The 21,860-nt window shown below is 40.9% G+C and overlaps 1 protein-coding gene across 1 annotated transcript in view; it reads left to right on the plus strand.

Annotated features, from left to right (window-relative positions):
* SEMA5A (semaphorin 5A) overlaps positions 1-21,860 on the plus strand; it is a 365,291-nt gene that overhangs the window by 298,816 nt on the left and 44,615 nt on the right. Inside the window, exons 15-17 of the mRNA XM_038770347.1 lie at positions 6,363-6,544; positions 10,875-11,018; positions 19,794-19,941. Of these exons, the coding sequence (XP_038626275.1) occupies positions 6,363-6,544; positions 10,875-11,018; positions 19,794-19,941 (474 nt within the window). The remainder of the gene's footprint in view (positions 1-6,362; positions 6,545-10,874; positions 11,019-19,793; positions 19,942-21,860) is intronic.

The following is a 21,860-nucleotide window of genomic DNA, read 5'->3' on the forward strand; positions in this document are numbered from 1 at the left end:
ACAGAATGCACTTCTCAAGAATCTCAAGATGATCTTCTGCTTTCAAAAGACATCATAAAAGAAAACAGCCTTTCTCTGATAACTGATTATCCTTCCACTGTTTTGTTTTTTAATGCTCCATTTAGTCAGCTAGAGTTTTTTGCCCTTTGCACCGTCATAATTTCTGCAACCATGGCCTCCCTTAGGGATTTTGCAGTCAAGCAGTCCTTTTAGACTATGGAGTAGAGGCGATCTGCTTTTAACTCTTCTCCTGCCGCATTGTCAGTGATTGTTCCCAGAATTGTAAAATTATGAGGCTGAAAGGCTGTTAAATCCATCCTGTTCCTCCAGATCAGACTGAATCTAAACTACCCCATGTGGGTGAGAGTCCATTCCTTTTGCTAAAATTTATAGAGACGATTCTGAACCTCTCTTCATAGACTATTTTGGTGTTTAATCACCCTCAAAGACTGGGGATTCTTTCTTATTTAAATTTCTCATGCTCCATTTTAAGACTTCAACCTCTATAGGATTAAAAAACAGCTGGCCATCATGGATTTGATGACAGCTATTGAGTTGCCCCCTCAATCTCTTCTCCAGAGTCTCTGACCTTTTCCTTACAGGTTTTATTTCCCCGTATTTCATAGTCATTTTCTTAGGTCACCCAGTAATATTGAAGATGTTTTATTCAGCGTTCAGATTTTTTTGGTTGTTCTTCTGTGGTTCTGAATACGTGAAGTCATACGGCTCACGGTCTTAACCCCCATTTTACAGATGAGGAAACTGAGGCACAGAGAAGTGAAATGACTTGCCCAAAGTCAAACAAGCAGATTAGAACCCAGGTCCTTCTGACTAGGCCAAGCTGTTTTTCATCTGGGACTTAGCATGTAACCCAAAACATTTGGATCCAATTACAACTAAAGACTCCAGATAAGGAGGTCCAAAAGGGGGAGGATTAAGAGCTGAAACGTGGGGAAAAAAATTGGCCCAGGGATTCACCAGAATCACAATCAGTTACTTTGAATTAAGCAAGTTTTCCCATCCAGAGAAGATAACCTATTAAAACATTTGTGTTAAGTCATTTTGGCTCAAGAGAAGAGAGATGGAGAGTGCCTATCACTGTATTAACAAAGTCCAATGTGCTTGATTGCTTTTAAAATTGTAATTGTGAACATTATCGTTTAAAACACTTTAAGGAGTTTGAGCCCGTTCTAAAATAATATTATAACCTTAGTGATTCTGGTTCAATGGGTTTCCTCGCATAACATTTAACTTTGCTCAGTGAGGTGTTAGGTGCCCTTCAACTACAGAATTTGTGCTTTATTCATGACCTCTTGGCATTTCTGTGGTGCAGCTGTCAATTAACGAGCTGAATTATACCCTAAACTTGGTTCAGTTCAAGAGTTTCTGGTAAAAGAAGTTTATATCTGAAATGTTTCTTGAACTTTTCACCTTCTAAGCATCAGACATCAAACTAGGACATGAAAGTGTTTGTTCAGGTATATTTGCAGGATCAGTAGTATTCCAAAGATCTAAATTTCAGTGGCAGAATGTCTGATACCCTGAATTTAAATCCTAAATATCTTCCTTGCCACTTACCCTTCTCAGTTACTTTGTGGGAAGCTTTTGGATAAGTTCAGATGAGCTCTTAAAATTTCGATTGGTTATCTAAGAACTCAGGTTTACCAAAGGGAAGGAAGTTAGTGTAGGAATTGCCCTTGTCCAAGTATTAGAACTGGGACTTGCTAAGTGCATCTGGAGCTCCGCAAGATCTAGCCATAAAAGTTAAATACCAGCAAGTATTCACTGCAATCTTAAAGAGTTGGGGATAAGATGGGAAGATAAAGCATTCATGGGGGGGTTGGAAATTAATTTGAAAGAAACTAGTACATTCCCAAGTAGAATGAATGCTGTATTTCATAACAGTGGTAGAAACTTTTATGATGTTCTGATATTACCAACACTAATTCAGTGCAGTGCATTTTTCTTTGTTAAACCATCTTTCAATATAATAGTAATAATCAGGGAGAACTTGTGTGTTAAATGAATGTAGTGATCATTGTAGAGTAATATATTCAAAATTTAGATAACTGCTTAATTTTCCTATAAGGAAGAGCAGTTTAGGGGAGTGGCAAAAGAAGGAACTGTAAATGTATTCATTTGAAAACCATATTCCAAACAGCAATTTGCTGCCACCGACCATCAGTAATGGATGGCAGATGGATTTGAATCACATCTCAGAGTCATTCTGAATTTTCCTTAGAAAAAGACTCAAGCCACATTCTCTTTAGAAAGGATTCAAGGTGGTAAGAATATAAACTATGTCACTGCTGGGTGTGATCAACGGTCCCCAAAGCCTGAAGTTCGATCTCTGATGGTAACAACAGCAGACCTGGAGAGTCACAGGGTGGTAGTTGCTTCCTTGACTTCTAAACCAATAGTTAGGGATTTTCCATCCTGAGTGTTTCCCTGTACAGTCCCAATTTTCCTCCAGAAATGTATGATGGACCTCTAGTCCATTACTTCATCCAACATCACCTTCAACCTACTTCTAGTTTTGGCAAAACTTCCTGTAGAAATGAATACCATGCCTCTGCCTCCCTCTGTGAGATCAGGCATGTCCATCCTAGGTGTTTCAGGAAGAGATTGCTGGAGCTTTTCAAGAGAGAGCACACTGTCCACTGGGGTTTTTGTTACTTTTTACCCCCACATCCCTGCAGAATAACATAAAACCCACTGAACATGTCTGGCAGCCTATGTGAGCCTATCTTAGTTAGCTCTGACACTAATTGGACTAGCGATGCATTATCTTGAGTCTCCCAATTAGCCACGTCAGAGAGAATTAATGGACTTGACATTTAATAGGAAATCAGTATTTCCTGTTGTATTGGGAAGAATGGCAGAGTGAAAGCTAAGCTCAGCTGTACTTTAGTGAGCAAAGAATTGTGTGCTATTTTCAATAAACACATCTGCTGATGGTGAAATGATGGATTGAAACTATATCAGTTGTAGTTAGTCCCTTCTATGGGACACTGAGATACATGAATGATGCATCTTAAGTCTAATTAATAGTTAAATGATGGAATCCATAGTAGAGTGGATGGAAGGAAGCCAGCAGCAGAAGAAAAACAGTGAAAGCCTTCTGCTTGATGTAATTAAATCCCTTCTCTTTAAAAGTTATTTGAGAAGTACATATTTTTTCTGGATAAAATGTAGTAGTGTAAGTTGTATACACCCTGCAAGAAAAGGCAAGTCTTGTGGCCAGTCTACTGGTTCAGTTCTTGGCTTACAGCAGAAACAGATGTTTGGATATTGCAAACATCCCTGCCCCCATGCTTCCTTTTAGCAAAAGTGGATTTTTATGGCCTACTGCATTCACCTTGTTTTATGTCTTGTTTTCCACAAAGTTGGAATCAACCACATCTTTATCCTATCTGGAGTCTGTTGATGTTGGGGCTGATAATTCTGTTGCTGAAAGCCTTTCAGTTTAAAATCAGAACCGTGCGATGCTTTTTACGTCAATGATTTCTGGGAACAAATATGGGATTAGAAAAACAAGCTAGTAAGAAGGGACCTGGAATCTCCCCATGTGTCAGAACCCCAATTGATGACATCTGTTTTCATGAATTGACCTATCTACATTCAGATTCCACACAAAACCACCTGATCAATGACGAACTTTCTTCTTGGACCAGTTTCTCAGTGCACCCTGTCTACAGAGCGGCTCAGTGTGGGGGTCTCTTCCCCCACTATCAGTAAAAATCAGCCATCCAATCAGTCAGCCCTTAATATATGCAGAGTAATATACTAAATACTTAGGAGCGTGCAGTCACTCGCTGCAAGGAGTTTAAAATCTAATGGGGAGATAGACCCTATCTCTGCAATATGTGTAGGAGGAAGCCACAGAGTTTCAAGATACAAGTGCCGTGAGAATGGGGGTGAGGTGAGTACCTGCTTAGGGGGGAGAGAACTCAGCTGCATAGGTGACACAACAGAGGGGTAAATTTTTTGAGAAGCAGCATGGCCTAATGGAAAGAGCACAGGCCTGAGAGTCAGAGACCTGATTTCTAATGCCGGTTCCTCCAGTGTGACCTTGGACAAGTCACTAACTTCTCTGTGCCTTGGTTACCACATCTGTAAAATGGGGATTAAAGTTGTGACCCCCACGAGTACATGGATTAGCTGCATCTACCCCAGTGCTTACTACAGTGCCTGGAACATAATAAGTACAGTTAGAAAAAAATAAGATTGGGAGATGAGATGTTATTCAGGGAAGCCTTCCTGGAGGAGATGCGAATTCCAATGGACATTTATTCAAGAATTGCTGATTGAAGGTGACTGCCCTCTAGAAACAGTGGATATATATGCACCGAAAAAATATTCAAAGGTTTGTAAAACAAAAACACTTCAGGAAATCTGGTGGTGTGTGCTGATGATTAGCCTATAGGAAACCCAAGTAATGTTTTGGCCTGCACCTGGGAAGCTGTACATGCAACCTCTTAGACTGTGAACCCCATGTGGTGCAGGAAGTGTATCTGCCCTGATTGACATATAATAATGATGACGGCATTTATTAAGCGCTTACTATGTGCAAAGCACTGTTCTAAGTGCCGGAGAGGTTACAAGGTGATCAGGTTGTCCCATGGGGGGCTCACAGGCATAATCCCCATTTTACAGATGAGGTAACTGAGGCACAGAGAAGTTAAGTGACTTGCCCAAAGTCACACAGCTAACATTTTGCAGAGCTGGGATTTAACCTCTGACTCCCAAACCTGTGCTTTTTCCAACAGAGCCACGCTGCTCTACCCCAACACTTAGAACAGTACTTGACGTGAAGTCATAGTAACAAATATTATTTATATTTAACAAAAAGTCTATTGGCAGTACAGAGCTAAACACTGTCACAGAACTATGTTACTTAAGCAGCGCACTGACCAAGAATGCCAAGACAGACAAGGGAATAGGAATGGAATCAAAAAGGCCGTGCACATCCTTTGAGAGACTGTTAGAATGTCATGTCAGTGCATCACAGGCTCCAGTCCAAACTTAACATCTACAGAGCTGTAGCACTGTCCATCCTTTACCATGGCTGGAAGACGTTGACTTCCCGGTGTTCCTTAATGCAACCCTATGAGCAGTTTCTCCAGTGCTGTGAACGGATAGCAAACAGCAGGCCAAAGTACAACAGTCTAGAGAAAATTCAGTCACCTATTTTGAAGCTCTGTTCAACAGGACACAGCTGGGCTGAGCAGGGCTTCCAAGGAGAATAATAATGATAATAATTGTGGTATTTACTATTAAGTGCTTACTATGTACCAGGTATGGTACTAAGCACTGGGGTGGATACAAGCAAATTGGGTTGGACACAGACCCTCACCCACATCATCATCATCATCATCATCAATCGTATTTATTGAGCGCTTACTGTGTGCAGAGCACTGTACTAAGCGCTTGGGAAGTACAAGTTGGCAACATATACAGTCCCTACCCAACAGTGGGCTCACATGGGGCTCAATAGTCACAATCTCCATTTTACAGCAGAGGTAACTGAGGCATAGAGAAGTGAAGTGACTTGCCCAAGGCCACACAGCAGTCAAATGATGGAGTCGGGATTAGAACCCATGATAAACTGTGAGCAAAGAAGAGGAGCTAAGGGTAGGGCAGCTCTTGAAGAGCTTTGATGTAATGCCCAACTTTTGTATAGCCCCTTTTATCTTGGCGCCTCACCTCACAACCATTTACCTGCCTCGTAAGGTGAACAGTCTGTAGACTATAAGCTCCTTGTGGGGAGAGAATATTTCTACCAACTCTGTTATATTGTACTCCCAAGCACTTAGTACAGTGCTCTGCACATAGTAAGGGCCCAGTAAATATGATGGATTGAATCTTTTACCTCCCCATTTATTTTCCCTCTCTACTGCATCTCAAATGCCGTTGAGTCTGTATCAATGTTGAGTACTTTGAGTTGAGTGCCATTGAGTACTTTGGTACTCACCCCGCCCCAAACCCCACAGCACATATGTGCATCTCTTTATACTTGGATACTTCCCCTGCCTGTAATTTATTTTAATGTTTTTATCCCCCAGCTAGATTGTGAGCTCCTTGAAGGCAGAGCTTATGTCTACTTACTGTATTAGCCTCTCCGAAGCATTTAGTACAGTGCTCTGCACTCAGTAAGCACTCCATGAATACCAGTGATTGACTGGAGAATGATGAAGAGTATTGAAGTTGAGATAACGGGGAGACTGAAGGTAATTGACATCTGGGAGGTCCCACACAGTCAGGAAGGGGTGCAGTGAGTGTAAAGCCACTGAAAAGGTGCATTATTGGCCACTGAAATCCATTTTCCCCTTAATATTTATTACCGTTCTTTTTGCTCCTAGACAAGGAATTTAACTGTGGATGGGAACTTTGGAGAATGGTCTTCATGGATTCCTTGCAGCCACACAGATGGTAGCATCATGGGTTCTTGCCTCTGTAGAACTCGCTCCTGTGACAATCCCCTCCCTCAGTGTGGAGGCTGGCAGTGTGAGGGACCAAGCATGGAAATCATCAACTGCTCCAGGTATGTCATGTGGTTCAGTGCTTTTAAGATGTTTAAACACTGTTTTCGGAAGGTGTTAAACAGTGTGAAGGTGGAGAGAAGTGGGAAAAAATTGTGAGGTGAGCCAATTAAAAATCACATTGTCAGTAGAGAGTATGTTTTCTCAAATTGAGGTGCCACCAATCAAAAAGACATCTTTGTCAAATCAAACAGTACTGTCACCAAAATGCAAAACATGTTTATTTTTCACTAAATTCCATGCCAATTAAACAAATTAATTTGTTGCCGACTCTGTCAGATGAATGGGCAAAAACTCCCAAACTGGAGGGGCACATGAAATCTCATACTGTATCTAGAGAGTCACAGTGAAAGTGTCACATCACATCTGCATTGCTTGTGCTACTGAAATTGGATTCATAATGTGGGTCTAGAGGGTAGTGAAATTTCCCAAACCTTCATACTATAATAGTTATTAAGCTTTCCTATAATGGAGTTAGCAACCTCGAATTAACTCAGAACTTGTCATCTGCAGACGCTGCTTCACTGCATATTTCCTCTCTTTCCCACTGCACAGAATTACATAGAATCCATGAGTTTTTCAGTCTTCTGCACTGGTGGTTTTTGACACCTACGATTCTTTTGCTAGGAGCTCTGATTTCAAATCAGTTCCCAAACTGAAAACTAAAACATGGTCAAACTTGTTGGCCTTGGTGCAGTTAATATTATGGAAATTGGTGACGGGGCCGTGCATAGGAAACAACACATTTTGCTGATCTCTGTGGATCATGCATGATTCCTTCCCGTCAGTAGCCTGCAGGACAAGTGGTTAGTTTGGGAATGGCCTTGGCTGACTCATCCCAACTGCTACTAGATTGTAAATTCGTTGTGGGCAAAGATCAGTTTTACTCTCCCAAATGCTGAATCCAGTGCTGTTCCCATAATAAGTTCTCAATGAATTCCACTGATTGATTGAACGGTCCTAAACAATGGCCCTGTGGTGAGTACTTTTGATTTGACAACTAAGCCATGGCAGAATTTATTGCTTACAGGAGCTATTTCGGTGAAAGTCAGAAAGTTTTACTCTTCTAAGAAAGTTCCAAGTGAGTCTCAGTCAGTCTTGAAATTTATGGCCAAAGTATTGTAACAGTTTGGGGGTTCACAGGGAAAGGGCTGCCATGTGCCAGCAGTATCATTTCTAAGGACTCAAACCAGACTTCCTCCCTCTTCTGAAGTATCTTGATTTTTGTTTTTAACCCGCTCTGAATTCCGCTTTCTACTCCTCCCGTCCTTCCTTCCTCCCTTATTTGCTCCGCCAGTACATTGATTTCACCCTCGTTAGATGAGTTAGAGGGCTGGAGTTTTACTGTCTTGGTAGAAGGGAGAGAAGCCGAGTTTGCCAGATGTGTGCTGACAGCCGCCGGCCAGGAAAGGAGAAGAAGCAATCTGATCGGCAGGGTTTGTGTTTCAACACTGCCTGCGTCCTGCTCTTGCCCTGAGGTTTGCTTAAATAGGTCATTCTGTCCCTTAGCCTAGGGCTCCTTTTGCCATTTGTTCTGTAACCACTTCAACAACACCGGCACAAGTTGGCTCCTGGCTTCCTGCTCTGTTTGTCCTAATATGGAAAAAGCAGTTATTAACCTCCCCAGAGTCATGCAGAGAACACCAGGGATAGAGGGATTCTAAAACTGGAATCATCTCTTACAACAGCTGCTGTGCCCTTGCCTTCGAAAGCATACCTAGGGGTCGTCGTGAGGAAGAAAAACGTATATGGTATTAGGCAGTAGATAAATTGCTGGGGAGATATTTTTCTCAAAATAATGTGAGCAAACATTCATTCATTCATTCAATCGTATTTATTGAGCACTTACTGTGTGCAGAGCACTGTACTAAGTGCTTGGGAGCATATAGAGATGATCCCTACCCAACAACGGGCTCACAGTCTAAAAGGGGGAGAACATCTAGTGAACGTATTACAGTGAGAACAAGAGGATAATGACCAGAACCAAAATCAATAATTAAGACCTCAAATGGCCGTTCAGACACATATATTCAAGCACATGCGAGTGCAGGCAAATGCACATATAGATTGAATGGGGAAGATGTCAGATAATCAGATTGAACACCATTCCTGTTCTCCCTGGAGCTCTAGTAGAGGGAAGTATGAATCCTATCCCAGGGCAGCGATTGTGTCTACTAACCTCTACTATAGAGTACATTCCCAAGTGCTTAATACAGTGCTCTTCATACAGTAAGGAGTCAAATTGCATTGATTGGTTGAGTGATTGATTGGAAAAGGGGACAATCCTTATTCCTCCTGTGTGGTAAGCTTGGTGAAAGCCTTCAGGCAGTGGTAATTGACCTGCACTTGTTGATACTTATATCCTAGGAAGATTGCTGTGGAATCAGCACATATCACTGGAAAAGGTGATAAAAACAGCACTTATCTTTAGGTGGTTTATTTTTTTATGTAAATCAAGTATTCCCAGCCTGCTCCATTTTGGGGCTTGTTTGAAGTGTTTTTGTTCTCTACAAATCTCTCCCGTCAGGAATAGCAACATTTTTTTTATCACTTTGACCTTAGCATTCTATTCCCTGATTCTTATAGAAAAGTTAAAACTTAAAGTGATGCATTTCATTGTATTTGAGCCTACTTTGTTTTTTCTTTTTGGAGCACTTCACTAGATGAGGTAGGTAAATAGAAAACAATAGAAAGAAGAACCTTGGCTTCGTAGCTTCCGGTTCAATTTGCAGTGTTGATGAGGCGATTTAATCTATTGCATTTGATTCTCAGAAGGAGAGAGATAAGTAAGTATGAAAATGTCATATTTTAGAGACATACAAAGGGCAAGTCATTTGAAATCATCTTAAATCAGTTGAATTCATTTGCAATTTGCATGGAATAAGCCCAAATATCAATGAATATTCTGAAAATATGTGGATATATCATCTTCAGTATTAAAAAAATAGTTTTGGAGAGCTTCATCTTCTGTAGAAGCACACAGAATGAATTAATTTATGGGGTAATTCTGCCCTCATAAGAAATAAATGATCATGGTGGATTGCCGGCGTACTTATGTGCTCTTCAGCCAGATTCTTCTAGCACTTTAAAAATGCACCTTGTGCGTTTTGTCATCCAGGTCCTTCTGGGTGCAGCAATATTTTTTTTCAGAATACAAAGGGACCCTATAATGTTCCATAACCTTCCTTTGCTAAGTGGTACTGGAGGAACTTGAAAAAGATAATGCTACTTTCAGTGAGGCCTATCTTATCCTCAGGTAGTAACAAATGCACAGGCTCATTTTGTCCATTTTATATTGAATGCTGTGGGCTTAATACCACCATTTAGCTGGTAGGAAATATTCGTGCTCTAAACCCATCTTTAAAAATTTGAATATGTAAATGATCAAATTTAAATTTTGGTCCCTGGTTGTTTGATTTCTGGACTACTGGATTATTGCATACTGTTCTGCTCTATGTGTAGCATGGGTAGACAAATTACACACCTGAGCTAATTCTATTAAAACTGGCATGAGCTGGGTACTGAATTTGAATAAAAATATCTCATTTCTCCTTTGACTTAAGTGGCTCTGTGGAGTTTTGAATATAGCAACACATTTAATCAGCTTAACTGATTGTCAGTGGAATAGAGCAGCTTGCACTGCTGTGAAAAGTTCTTAACTATGGGAAAAGTCAGGGCCTGCAAGTGTTTTTCTGATTATTTCTTTTCCAGTGAAAAAGTATGCATATAGCAAATTATCCAAAAAGTTTATCTAGGTAAAACTTGTTGTAAATTAAAACATTTATGCTTTTGGTTATTTTTCCCTCTGTTTATCCATTCTATCCCTGACATACCCCAGCATTTCATATGTCTTCTGTTCCACCCATTTACCTTTCTTTTTTTGACTCTTTCCTCCATCTGTTTCTCTATCCTTCTTTATCCCATCTCAATCCCATTTCTCCTCTCTTGCTTCACTTAACCTCCCAGACCCGCTTCTCTCTCTACTCCATTCTGTCTCCCAGACACCTGTTAGTATTAAATAAAGACAGGCAAGACAAAATGTCTGTGTGTCCGTATGTGTGGCTGGGATGTGAGTGTTTGCTTGGAGAATATGAATGAATGTACGTCTGGGTACTGGAGCAAAACTTACATCCTAAACCCTTTGAAGAAATGCAAAGGCAGATGACTCAGACCCACAGTGGGTTAGAGGTGAGGGAGTAGGGACAGGCATAATGTAAAAGACCAGGCAAGCAAATTAAATTTGAAAACGGGCTGGGAATTATTGGCTGGTCTCTGAATGAAGGAGGCGGGAAGTGCCACAAGCTAATGCGTGATTCCCATTTATCTCCGTAGAAATGGAGGCTGGACACCCTGGACTTCTTGGTCACCCTGCAGTACCACCTGTGGAATTGGTTTTCAAGTGCGCCAGCGGTCCTGTAGCAATCCCACTCCTCGCCATGGAGGCCGGGTGTGTGTAGGGCAGAACCGGGAGGAAAGGTAAGAGCATCTCGCATCTCCACCCTTGGGACTTGATGTCATTCCGGTGTGACTTGGCTTCTCCTCAACCTCTAGAACTTGAACTGTAGCTGAGAAATTTTCTCCTGAGGTTGTTAAGCCTCCTCCCTTCCTGGCCCTCTTCAATTTTGACTCACCCTTCATATATAAGAGGATGATTGTGTTGCAGCCATAGTGAAGCAGCATGTCTTAGTGGTTAGAGCACGGGCTTGGGAGTCTGAAGGTCATGGGGGCTTATCCTGGATCTGCCACTTGTCTGCTGTGTGACCTGGGGCAAGTCACTTCACTTCTCTGTGCCTCAGTTACCTCACCTGGGGATTGAGAATGTGAGCCTCAGATGAGACAGTTAGTATGTCCAACCCGATTTGCTTGTATCCATCCCAGTGCTTAGTACAGTGCCCGGCACCCGGTAAGCACTTAACAAATACCACAATTATTATTATTAGGTTTTCCTCTAGCCGAGCCTGTCACCAACCACAACAAGTATTTGCCCTGCGATATTTCTCTCTGTTTTCTCTGGAGACTTCGATTGTTCTTGTCTGAAGCATAATGTGACCAGGTTCACAACATGTAATTTGAAGTAAAGAATAGTAAGGTCCCACAGCATTCGATTATCGGTGGGCCAATTTCAGTGTTTCTAGATTAAAGCAGTTAATCACTATTAAAGTTTTAGAATAACGCTTCCAGGGTTTTGTTTATATTTAATAAGCATACGTTCTTAATGGGATCAAATGCCCTTGGTAAAGCTGCCATATAGCTGAAATGGGTTGATGTATTTGTATATATTTTTTTACCTTTCAACAGATTGAATCAGCATTTCAGTTCAGTCTTTGAATTTGCAGTTCATTGCTTTATGTAAAACCAGACATTTTGTCACGCCATCACAAAATGTGCAGTGTTCATCTTTGATTCATCTCATATATTTCCTAGACATTCCAGTTCGTGAATATCTGCTGCAAACCCCAATAGATAAATGAAAAAAGTATTCAGAATATATTTGGACAGACCATACTCTCCTCCGAGAAGCCTAAACACATGTTAGAATTAGCAAGCAGTAGAGCTCTTGATACCAGTTCTCAAAATTGAAAAAGTCTCCCTTTGAAACGTAAATTATTGCACTGTGACCCTATATTCATGCAAGAAAGGAGAGCAGACCTCAGGATGTTAGTATTATCCTGCTGAGAACTGTTGATTCCAGTACAAACAAAAACCAACCTGAATCATCCATTAGAGAGTGTCCTGAACTGGAAAATTTTACAGGGGTTGCATTGACTTTGTTAGAAAAAATTAAAGGATGGGCTTTAAAACCATCATCATTGTGCATCCGAGGCAGTCCTGTGAGACGTTACCTGGGCTCCATTCTTCAACTTTCTTTTCATTATGCCTAAATGAAAGGAGGAACATTTTAGCAAACCGTCCTGCTGTTTCGGAGCCATTTGAAGTAACTAATGTTGTACCCTCTGACTTGGTAGAAACATGACTGATAGGGCTGAGGGAGTGTTAGTGGCAGATCACAAAACTCTAGCACTCTAGTCAGTGCTTTTATACAGGCTCTCAGTCCTGAATTTTTTGAGGTTGGGCTTCCTGCATCAGGAGACCTCATTCTCATCACCTTCGTTGTCATCCGCAGCATTTTCATATTTACCACTGTTTGGTCACAGTGCCCAATGAACTAAGATTCCATAGGAAGCCTCTTTTTGCAGAATGCAGGCAAGGAAAATCTCCTTTGCTCAGTGTGGCACCTTCCCTGAAACCCCATGTCTTTCAGAAATGTAATGGGACTCGGGGGACTGGGAAATCAAAAACAGAGGGAGAAACAGTAGTATTGAAATCAGGCAGGATGAGTGGGAGTAAGCAAGCATGGTTTATTTTTATTTTGCTTGTAATTTCCTTTGGGCAGTAAATTTGGAATTGAGATTAGGAGGAGGAAGAGAAAAGTATCAAATAGTTTCAGCCTCGAAGATGAATCATAATTCTTTTCCTAAGGGATTGAAAGACTGCAGGGAAACTTGGTTGACAGATAAGCGAAAGGTAAATATGGCAACCGGAGCTCTGGGATTGCAGAGTATTATGAAAAATGATATCTTTGCTTAGTTCTACACAAGTAAAGGGTGAGGAGGAGAGGGAGGGAAAGTGTCAACCTCTAATTCTCTCTGGTTACAATGTTGTGATTTTTTTGGTGTCTTTGTTAATCGCTTACTGTATGCCAGGTATTATACTAAGCACTGGGGTAGATACACGCTAATCAGGTTGGACACAGTCCATGTCTCTCATGAGGCTCACAGTCTTAATCTCCATTTTACAGCTAAGGTAATTGAGGCACAGAGAAGTTAAGTGACTTGTCCAAGGTCACACAGCAGGCAAATGTCAATGCCGGGTTTAGACCCATGTTCTTCTGGCTCCCAGACCTGTGCTTTTTCCACTAGGCCATGCTGCTTCTCTAATTGTAATCACTACTATGATGAAATCGGGGAAATGTCCATCAGGATTAAAAAGAGTTCCTTACCAGACGTCTTCATTCTGCAATCTGAAGGGACTGAATTACAAACTATGTGTATATACATTTTGACATCATCAATTCTGAGGAGGTAGTAGTTGGCCAAAGTTGTTCTCATCGTTGAAGAAGGTTGATCTGATCCTGGGATTTTAGTTTTCTAGACGAGAACCACCAGTTGGGATCCATCATTTTCAAAAGTGTAATAATGCAAAATGTAAAGAGAAGCATTAGTGTCCTTAACTCCTTCAGGGGATCTGTTCCACCCTCCCCTCTACATTGATTATGCATTTGGCTATGTGTAAGTATTTTGATATCCACACCAGCTCCATGACACTTAGGTGCATAAGCACTTAGTACAGTGCTCTGCACACAGCTCTCAATAAATACAATTGAATGAATCCCTTATACTATACTATTTCCCTGTAGGCTATAAATTCCTTGTGGGTAGGGATAATGTCTGCCGACTCTGTTGTATCATACTTTCCCAAGTGCTTAGTACCCTGCCTTGCATACACTAAATTCCACTGATTGATTGATCTGTTAGAACCATTGACCTACCAGTTAATAACCAAGGTGTAGTCTGGTGCTTTGGAGCTAATTCCCTCACAGTATTATTCAGCCGAACTCTGGGAGAGCTCTAGGAAGGTTCTATCTTAAGTACAGATATAGAAAACATTTCCAGGGCCGCAGAATGCTTTAATACAAAGGGGAGTTTCTCACAAAATCCTTTAGAATATCGTGAGAACCTCCAATAACATAAACAGCGTAGGGAATTGTATATATTACCAGAAAAGATATAACTGAACAGTCATTGGTAACTGTAGTATTTCTTCCTATTTGCCAATCAGAACTCATTAAATTGTGATTTAAAAATACAATTGTATGTCTTTGATAATTTCCTGGGAAGATAGGGATTTCATGAAATTTGAAAGGACCTCTCCATAGTAAAGTAATAAAATATTATTTATTAAGTGTCTCCTGCTCGAGGGAGTGTGCTAGCCATCCAAAAAGCATATGGTTTCTGCATAATAGAGCTTAGCATATTAAGAAAAAAATCCTGGTGACAACTAACCCAGGAAGTAATTACTATGTGCTGGAGAAGTGTTAAAAGTGGTGGGTTACAAGTATGTAAAGCAATGTACATGGCTAATGGGATCCTCTAATCTCTCAGTCTCTCAATCTCTCTCTCTCTCTCTCTCTCTCTCTCTATCTGTCTCTCTCTCTCTCTCTCTCTCTCTCTCTCTCTCTCTCTCTCTCTCCAGTTAAATGTACAATAAAATTAAAATGTGAATTTTTCAGTACCTTGTAAAATAAGCCTAGGAAATGCATTGCTTGAGGGTATTGCTCTGGCAACATGATCTAACCCAGAATGGTTAGATGTTAAATACATATGACTGGGGAAAAAGTGGAGGAAAGGAAGAGGCAGGCGAATGCAGTTATAGGATCTCCCATATCACCAGAAGGTAACTTTTTTTTTTTGACAGTAATGCTGTCAGGGTTCCCAGACTAAATACTATTCATTCCCACCACTGTATGTGATTAAGAATAGATTCTGCAGTCCTACTAGTTAGTTCAGACATGAGAGGATTTGCTCACGAGCATATGTTAGTTCTCAGCTGGATTCAAAGAAATGTCTCATAGTTCAGCCGCCTAGAATTTGGAACTTTAAAGGGGTTTTGCATCAGGGACAGGATACTGGATTGAATATGACCTCAGTATTTTCCAAGGTGATGATTCCCATTGGATAGTTAAATGGAGATTCCTGGAACCGAGTTCCATAGGCCAGCATATATCTTATTTCCTTTTGTTTTAGGTTTGGTTTCGATCTCTGTTTCTGTCCCTGTCTCTGTTTATCTCTCTCTGTTTCACTGTCACTCCCTTCTGACCTCATCCACTGCTAGAGGCAGGGCAATTTCAGAGGGTAAGTGTGTCACAGAGCAGTTTCTTGGCTTGCTTCGCAGCCTTTCTATACAATTCAGACTCTACATAGCCTAGGGAGAAAGAAATTAGAAAGGAGGAAGAGGATAGGGAGAAAAAGAATTGCTGGCTACCTTGAAATGACGCCAAATAGAGGTTTTAATAAAACTTGGCTGCACATGCTATGCTAGAGAACAGTTCTTAGGTTCACCTCTGGAATAGATCTTTAACTACAAAAATGTACCTAGTGTTCTCAAAGCTTGGCTGGTTTAGGCAAAGTAAGGCAGTGTTTGCAGGCTGCCATTTATTTTCCTAGAGGGAAAAATGCAATCTCAGTGCCTCCTATGAATGTGTTTTATTAAAAGTTAAGCAGATTATATAAAACTTTTGTGGGGAGTTTTAATAACTTCAGATACATCTGAGGATGGTGAAAGTGAATATTGTTTGGGGAGCCTGTGATTTCTATACTAGGTTACCTAGACAGCAAGTGCCTTTGGTTGTGATGTTTCTCTGCCTTGTTTCAGTGAGAGAGATGAGAAATAGCTTTGTGAAGCAGAATTTGACATGAACGCTGATACCTTAATTATAAGCAATGTTTATTTAACCTGGAATAATAATAATAATGGTCACACTTCACGCCGCTGCCCATACTTCACGCCGCTGGGGATTGTCTTTGTCCAGAAATGCTCTGGGCATGTTACTCCCCTCCTCAAAAATCTCCAGTGGCTACCAATCAACCTACGCATCGGGCAGAAACTCCTCACCCTTGGCTTAATCTCCTAATTGTGGGGGTCCCTCAAGGCTCAGTCCTGGGTCCCCTTCTATTCTCCAGCTACACCCACTCCCTTGGAGAAATCATTCACTCCCATAGCTTCAACTATCATCTCTAAGCAGGTGATTCGCAAATCTACCTCTCCATTACCAATCTCTCTCCTGCTGTGCAGTCCGATCTCTACATGGATGTCCTGCGGACACCTCAAACTTAATTTGTCCAGAAAAAAAATTGTGACATTTATTAAGCACTTACTATGTGCCAGGCACTGTTCTAAATGCTGGGGTAGATTTATGGTAATCAGTTGGGACACTGTTCCTTTCCCACAAGGGGCTCCCAGTCAATTCCCATTTTACAGATGAGGTAACTGAGGCACAGAGAAGTGAAGTGACTTGCCCTAGGTCATACAGGAGACAAGTGGCAGATACGGAACTCAAACCCAGGTCCTTCTCACTCCCAGGCCTCTGCGCTATTCACTAGGTCTTGCTGCTTCCAAAGCAGAACTCCTCATCTTCCCACCCAAACCCTGTCCTCCCCCTGACTTTCCCATCATTACTGGTAACACCACCAGCCTCCATATCTCACAAGCCCGCAGCTTATCTCTTTCATTCAATCACGTGTTCAGTCTGTCAGGAAATCCTTTCAGTTCTACTTTCAAATCCTCTTTAGGATCCTCCCTTTACTCTCCAAACTGCTACTACACTTATCCAAGCATTTATTCTATCCCGCCTTGATTACTATGTCAGCCTTTTTGCTGACCTCCATGCATCTTATTCTCCCCTCTCCAGTCCACACTTCACTCTGCTGCCCAGGTCGTTTTCCTAAAAAACCTTTTAGTCCATATCTCCCCATTCTTCAAAATTATCTAATGACTGCTCTCCATCTCTGCAACAAACACAGTTTCCTCACCATCAGCTTTAAGGTTCTTGATTAACTAGCCACCCCCCCCACACACACATCCCCTTCCACCTTACCTTGCTGATCTTCCCTTCGTATCCAACCCACACATTTTGCTCCTCTGCAATCAAGCTGCTCATTGTACCTCCATCTCACCAGTCTTGCTGCTGAACCCATGCCCACATCCACTGACTCACCACTGTCTACACCTTCAAAGCCCTACTAAAATTACACTTCCTCTAAAAGTCCCCCTTTGACTTGGATCTGTACGCCTTAAGCACTTGAGAGTCACACCATCTCCATTCCCATAGCACTTAGTTACATGTCTCTTTACTCTACCATTCTTCATTGCCAATTTATTTTCAAGTCTGTATTCCCCTCTCGATTATTAGCTTTTTGTGGGCAGAGACATGTCTACCAACTGTACTGTATTGTTCTTTCCCAAGCACCTAGGCAAGTGCTCCGAATGCAGTAGAAGCTCAAGAAATACCAAGAATTTATTGATTCTTGGTAAACACGTACCCTCTAAAATAAGTTTCTGGTTTAACTCTAGCCTTCTTGAATACTGTTGCCATGAACATGCTCACTTCTTACATTTACTCAGTAAGTATGGTGTTTTCCATAATAGAATAAATTAGCTGATTCAAGAATCTTAACAGACTTTAGGCTAAATTATTAACCTATGGAACTATGGAAAAATTCACAAATGACTATTCATGAATGAGTGCCCTGTTCAATTTATTTGCAAAACTCCTCCATCAGCTCTAGTACTGTATCTTCCAAGAATGTTATTTCTGTTTTGCAGTATCATAACCCTTATATTTATGGGGTGCATATGTCATTGTCATTGTCAGGCATTGTCTTCCGTGTTTGAGGATGTATAGAACAAGTATAAATTGTAATCCATGGAGAAGTCCTGCAAGCTACTGGAGAGAAGAAGCTGTCTTAACTAGATAAATGAATGTACCCTAGTTAAAAGAGTGTGACAACAGATGTAAATAACAAATAGATTCAGGCTTTTAGGTGCTGAAATGGTTGAAAGAATATCACAACTGGCGATAATCAGGGAATACATCATGGAGGAAGTGGATTTTTAGAAGGACTTAGGAGGGGAGACACCTGGTTTAGTGATGGTCCTATGTGGGCAGCAAACGAAAGGTATGAGCAATGGGCCAAAGGAGAAATTCGAAGATTTTTCCACTTAAAACCTCAAATGCTGTCTATCAACCCAGGAGATACTTTGGTGTTGTCTACACAATCCAGACTGTGAGGCATGTCTGCAGAGCATAGGTCCTTTAGTGTGAGATCGGTAATCTATGCAGATTCAAGCCAATAAATCATTTTCTTTTGGAAAAATCCCTCACAAATTATGCTACAGTCCAACACAAAATGAAATGGAGAATTGGCTATTTTCTGGTTAATTTGTTCCTTAGAGTCAGCAAATTGAATAATTGAAACTCTGTAATTCAGACCTTCAAATGGATGCTTCTTGTGCTGCTTGGAGAGAGCCTGTCTGTGCCAGGTTGAAAATTCAAGCCATCAATTGATATTTATGCTTTCTGCAGGATATGGGAGGGACTGGGAAAGAAATAGAAGCAGCTTGCCGGGAACTGAGGAATCTGGCTTAATCTTAACAGATAGATGGATGGATGATAAACTGTTGATTTTATATGGCCTTTACATCTCATAAAAGCTTCACTTTGCCCTTTTTACATCATTTAGTTTGACACTGAGTATCTTCACCTGAATGCCTTTGTATGGGCTAGAGTTTGCGGAGTGGCTGACACTTTAACCCCTACTTTTATAATCAACTATCAAAATTAAACTGACAAATGAGTGATCGGTTTCAGCGTAATGATCAGGATAATTTATGAAGAAAGGCAAAGGAGAATGTGAGGATTAACTGAGTGAATCCCAGGGAAGAAACCAGGGAAGTTGCAGTGCCTTATTTATTCACTCCCTTCAGGTTGGGAAGCCAAGAAATTATAGTGTTGAGGCAAAATAGTCTTGTTTCTGAGTTAGACACACGATATTCTAGCTGAGGTTGTTTGGCAGCCAACTGAGGAATTTTAACTGGGTTAAAACGAGCAGAAACATGCTTTTAGAGATTAAAGCAGTAACCTCACCAAAATGTAGTTTGGGGCTTATACCAAGCATCACGTTTTATTTTTTCTTTTACCTATGAAGTGCATGTACTGGGTCAGTGGGAGAAATAAAAATAAAGACAGTTCTTCAAACAAAAGGAGGAGGGCTGAATTAAAAGTAAGGATTCATCTTCAGCTGTATATTTCCATCACTTTTACAAGTTAAAAAATGAACAAATATCCAGATAGACATTTTTCTTTATATTTCCTCTGCAGAACTGTTTGTATTTGAAGACTTTTTTTTTTTTCTCTTACTTGGCTGCATAGGAAGATCAATCCTACATTGTGAGTTCAGCGTTTTCTTCATTGTCTACTCCATATTACCTTGTCTCCCGTGACCGCACAGCATGGCAAATGCTTCATCCGTCTCTTTAAACGTGCAACCACTCAAAATATTGGAAAGCCACCCCTCCCAAACGTAGAGCATTTCCATGTGTTCAACATCTGGCCTGGCAACGGAAAATGTAGAGATCAGTGGCCTTTTGTTGCACTAACCAGTTTCCTTTTCCTCTTGGCTTCCTTTGTCACAGATACTGTAACGAGCATTTGCTGTGCCCCCCTCATATGTTTTGGACGGGCTGGGGCCCGTGGGAACGTTGCACCGCGCAGTGTGGGGGCGGGATTCAAGCTCGCCGCAGGACTTGTGAGAACGGCCCCGACTGCCCTGGCTGTAATGTGGTGAGTAGCCTACCCTCTGTCCCCACAACAGGAGAGTCTCCTCTGAGTCGTTCACCAATGGGAAATGTTTGTGCTAACAAGGCATTCCTCATTTCATGAGAAAATGTGATTTTTATTTATATTATTGTTGTATTTAAGCACTTACTATGTGACAAGCAATTGTTCACAGTGCTGGAGTAAACATGTTAATGAGGTAGAACACAGTCCCTGTCCCACATATTGAAGAAGAACATACAGTTGGGTTGTATTACCAGGGTTTTTCGGAATTATTCTTGACAAATACGGTCCAGGTGCTCTTCTGTTCAGAGTTCTAAGAGAAGTGAAGAATTGAGTCTATTTTTTGTTTCCAGCCCACACACTAAAGTTTGGTGGCTTTCAGGAGAATAGTGAGATTATTGGCATACTAGATTTACACCCTGAACCAGAAGAAAATCTCTGGTCTTTCTTAGATTTGTCTAAATCTATAGGGTTTTTTTTTTTAGAAAATTTTGGTGCCAATGAATTGCAAATTAAGGGAAATTTATGGCTTTGTTTTTCCTCTATTATGGTTGGTCTGTGTTTCCTTTCATATGGTAGATCCAGGACTTGTATAGCATGTCTGCAAGTAGTTTGCCTGCTTTCAAAGGATCTTTTCTGTTCATTTTAGCTGAGATGGAAGAATTAACCAAACAGATTTAAGGCCTTTTGGTATTTCAAAATATTTGTCTTTGTGGTGGTGTACACAAAGGGAAAATGTATGGGTTGTGATTCTGTGTTTAAACATTGGTGAGTCAGAAAAATTAAACAAGAGTGGAATCTGGAATTTTTCCATATAGGTCTTGCCTGTTAATAGTATATTCACACTACTCGGAGCCTACAGTCAAACGGTAATTTTGTGTTTTCATGTTATCTGCCATTGGTCCAAATGAATACAGGTAGCCTTGGGAAAGTTGGAGAGAAAAATGTTATAAGGTGCTTTCCCAGATACGCCACCTGAGCAATGTGATTTTTTTTTTTTTTCCTTTGGGGGATTTCTCCTCCTCCTATTGCTGTTTCAGAAGAGAGCTGGTTGTATTTCCAGCTGGTTATATTATATAGTCAGTAAGTAAGTACCGTCCCTCTGCTCATCATCATCGTCACTGTGGATCAATATGTTGCCAACTTGGACTTCCCCAGCGCTTAGTACAGTGCTCGGCACACAGTAAGCACTCAATAAATATGATTGAGTGAATGAATGAATGAACTATGGCTCGATATGTTGCCAACTTGTACTTCCCCAGCTTAGTACAGTGCTTGGCACACAGTAAGTGCTCAATAAGTATGATTGAGTGAATGAATGAATGAACTATGGGTCCATATGTTGCCAAGTTGTACTTCCCAAGCGCTTAGTACAGTGCTCGGCACACAGTAAGCGCTCAATAAATACGATTGAATGAATGAATGAATATTTGTGAGTTGTGTTTTAGGTGAGGTTGGAGTGTAAACACACACACACACACACACACACACACTCGAATAGGTCTTGAAAGTCAAATACAGCTGGACAAGGCTCATTCTTTCAGACTGGGCTGCAAGTTATTTGGGCTGATGTTTTGCCCAAGTTTTGCTGGACTCTTCAGGATAACTCTCACTACTATCAATCAATCAATCAATCAATCATATTTATTGAGCGCTTACTGTGTGCAGAGCACTGTACTAAGTGCTTGGGAAGTACAAGTTGGCAACATATTCACAGTCTTGAAACTGGGGAACTGTTGACAAATGTTGAACACAGCACTCTCAACAAGAAGTATGGCACACAAAGATATGTACATATGTGTTTTCTGACATATGCTCATCGTATCTGGTTTGCACACAGTAAGCACTCAATAAATACAATTGATTGAATGAATAAATGAACTAATCTTGAACCAGTCCGGTTCAGCATTTATGAAGCCAGT

Source organism: Tachyglossus aculeatus, chromosome X3 (genome assembly GCF_015852505.1).
Source record: "Tachyglossus aculeatus isolate mTacAcu1 chromosome X3, mTacAcu1.pri, whole genome shotgun sequence".
Taxonomy (NCBI): domain Eukaryota; kingdom Metazoa; phylum Chordata; class Mammalia; order Monotremata; family Tachyglossidae; genus Tachyglossus; species Tachyglossus aculeatus.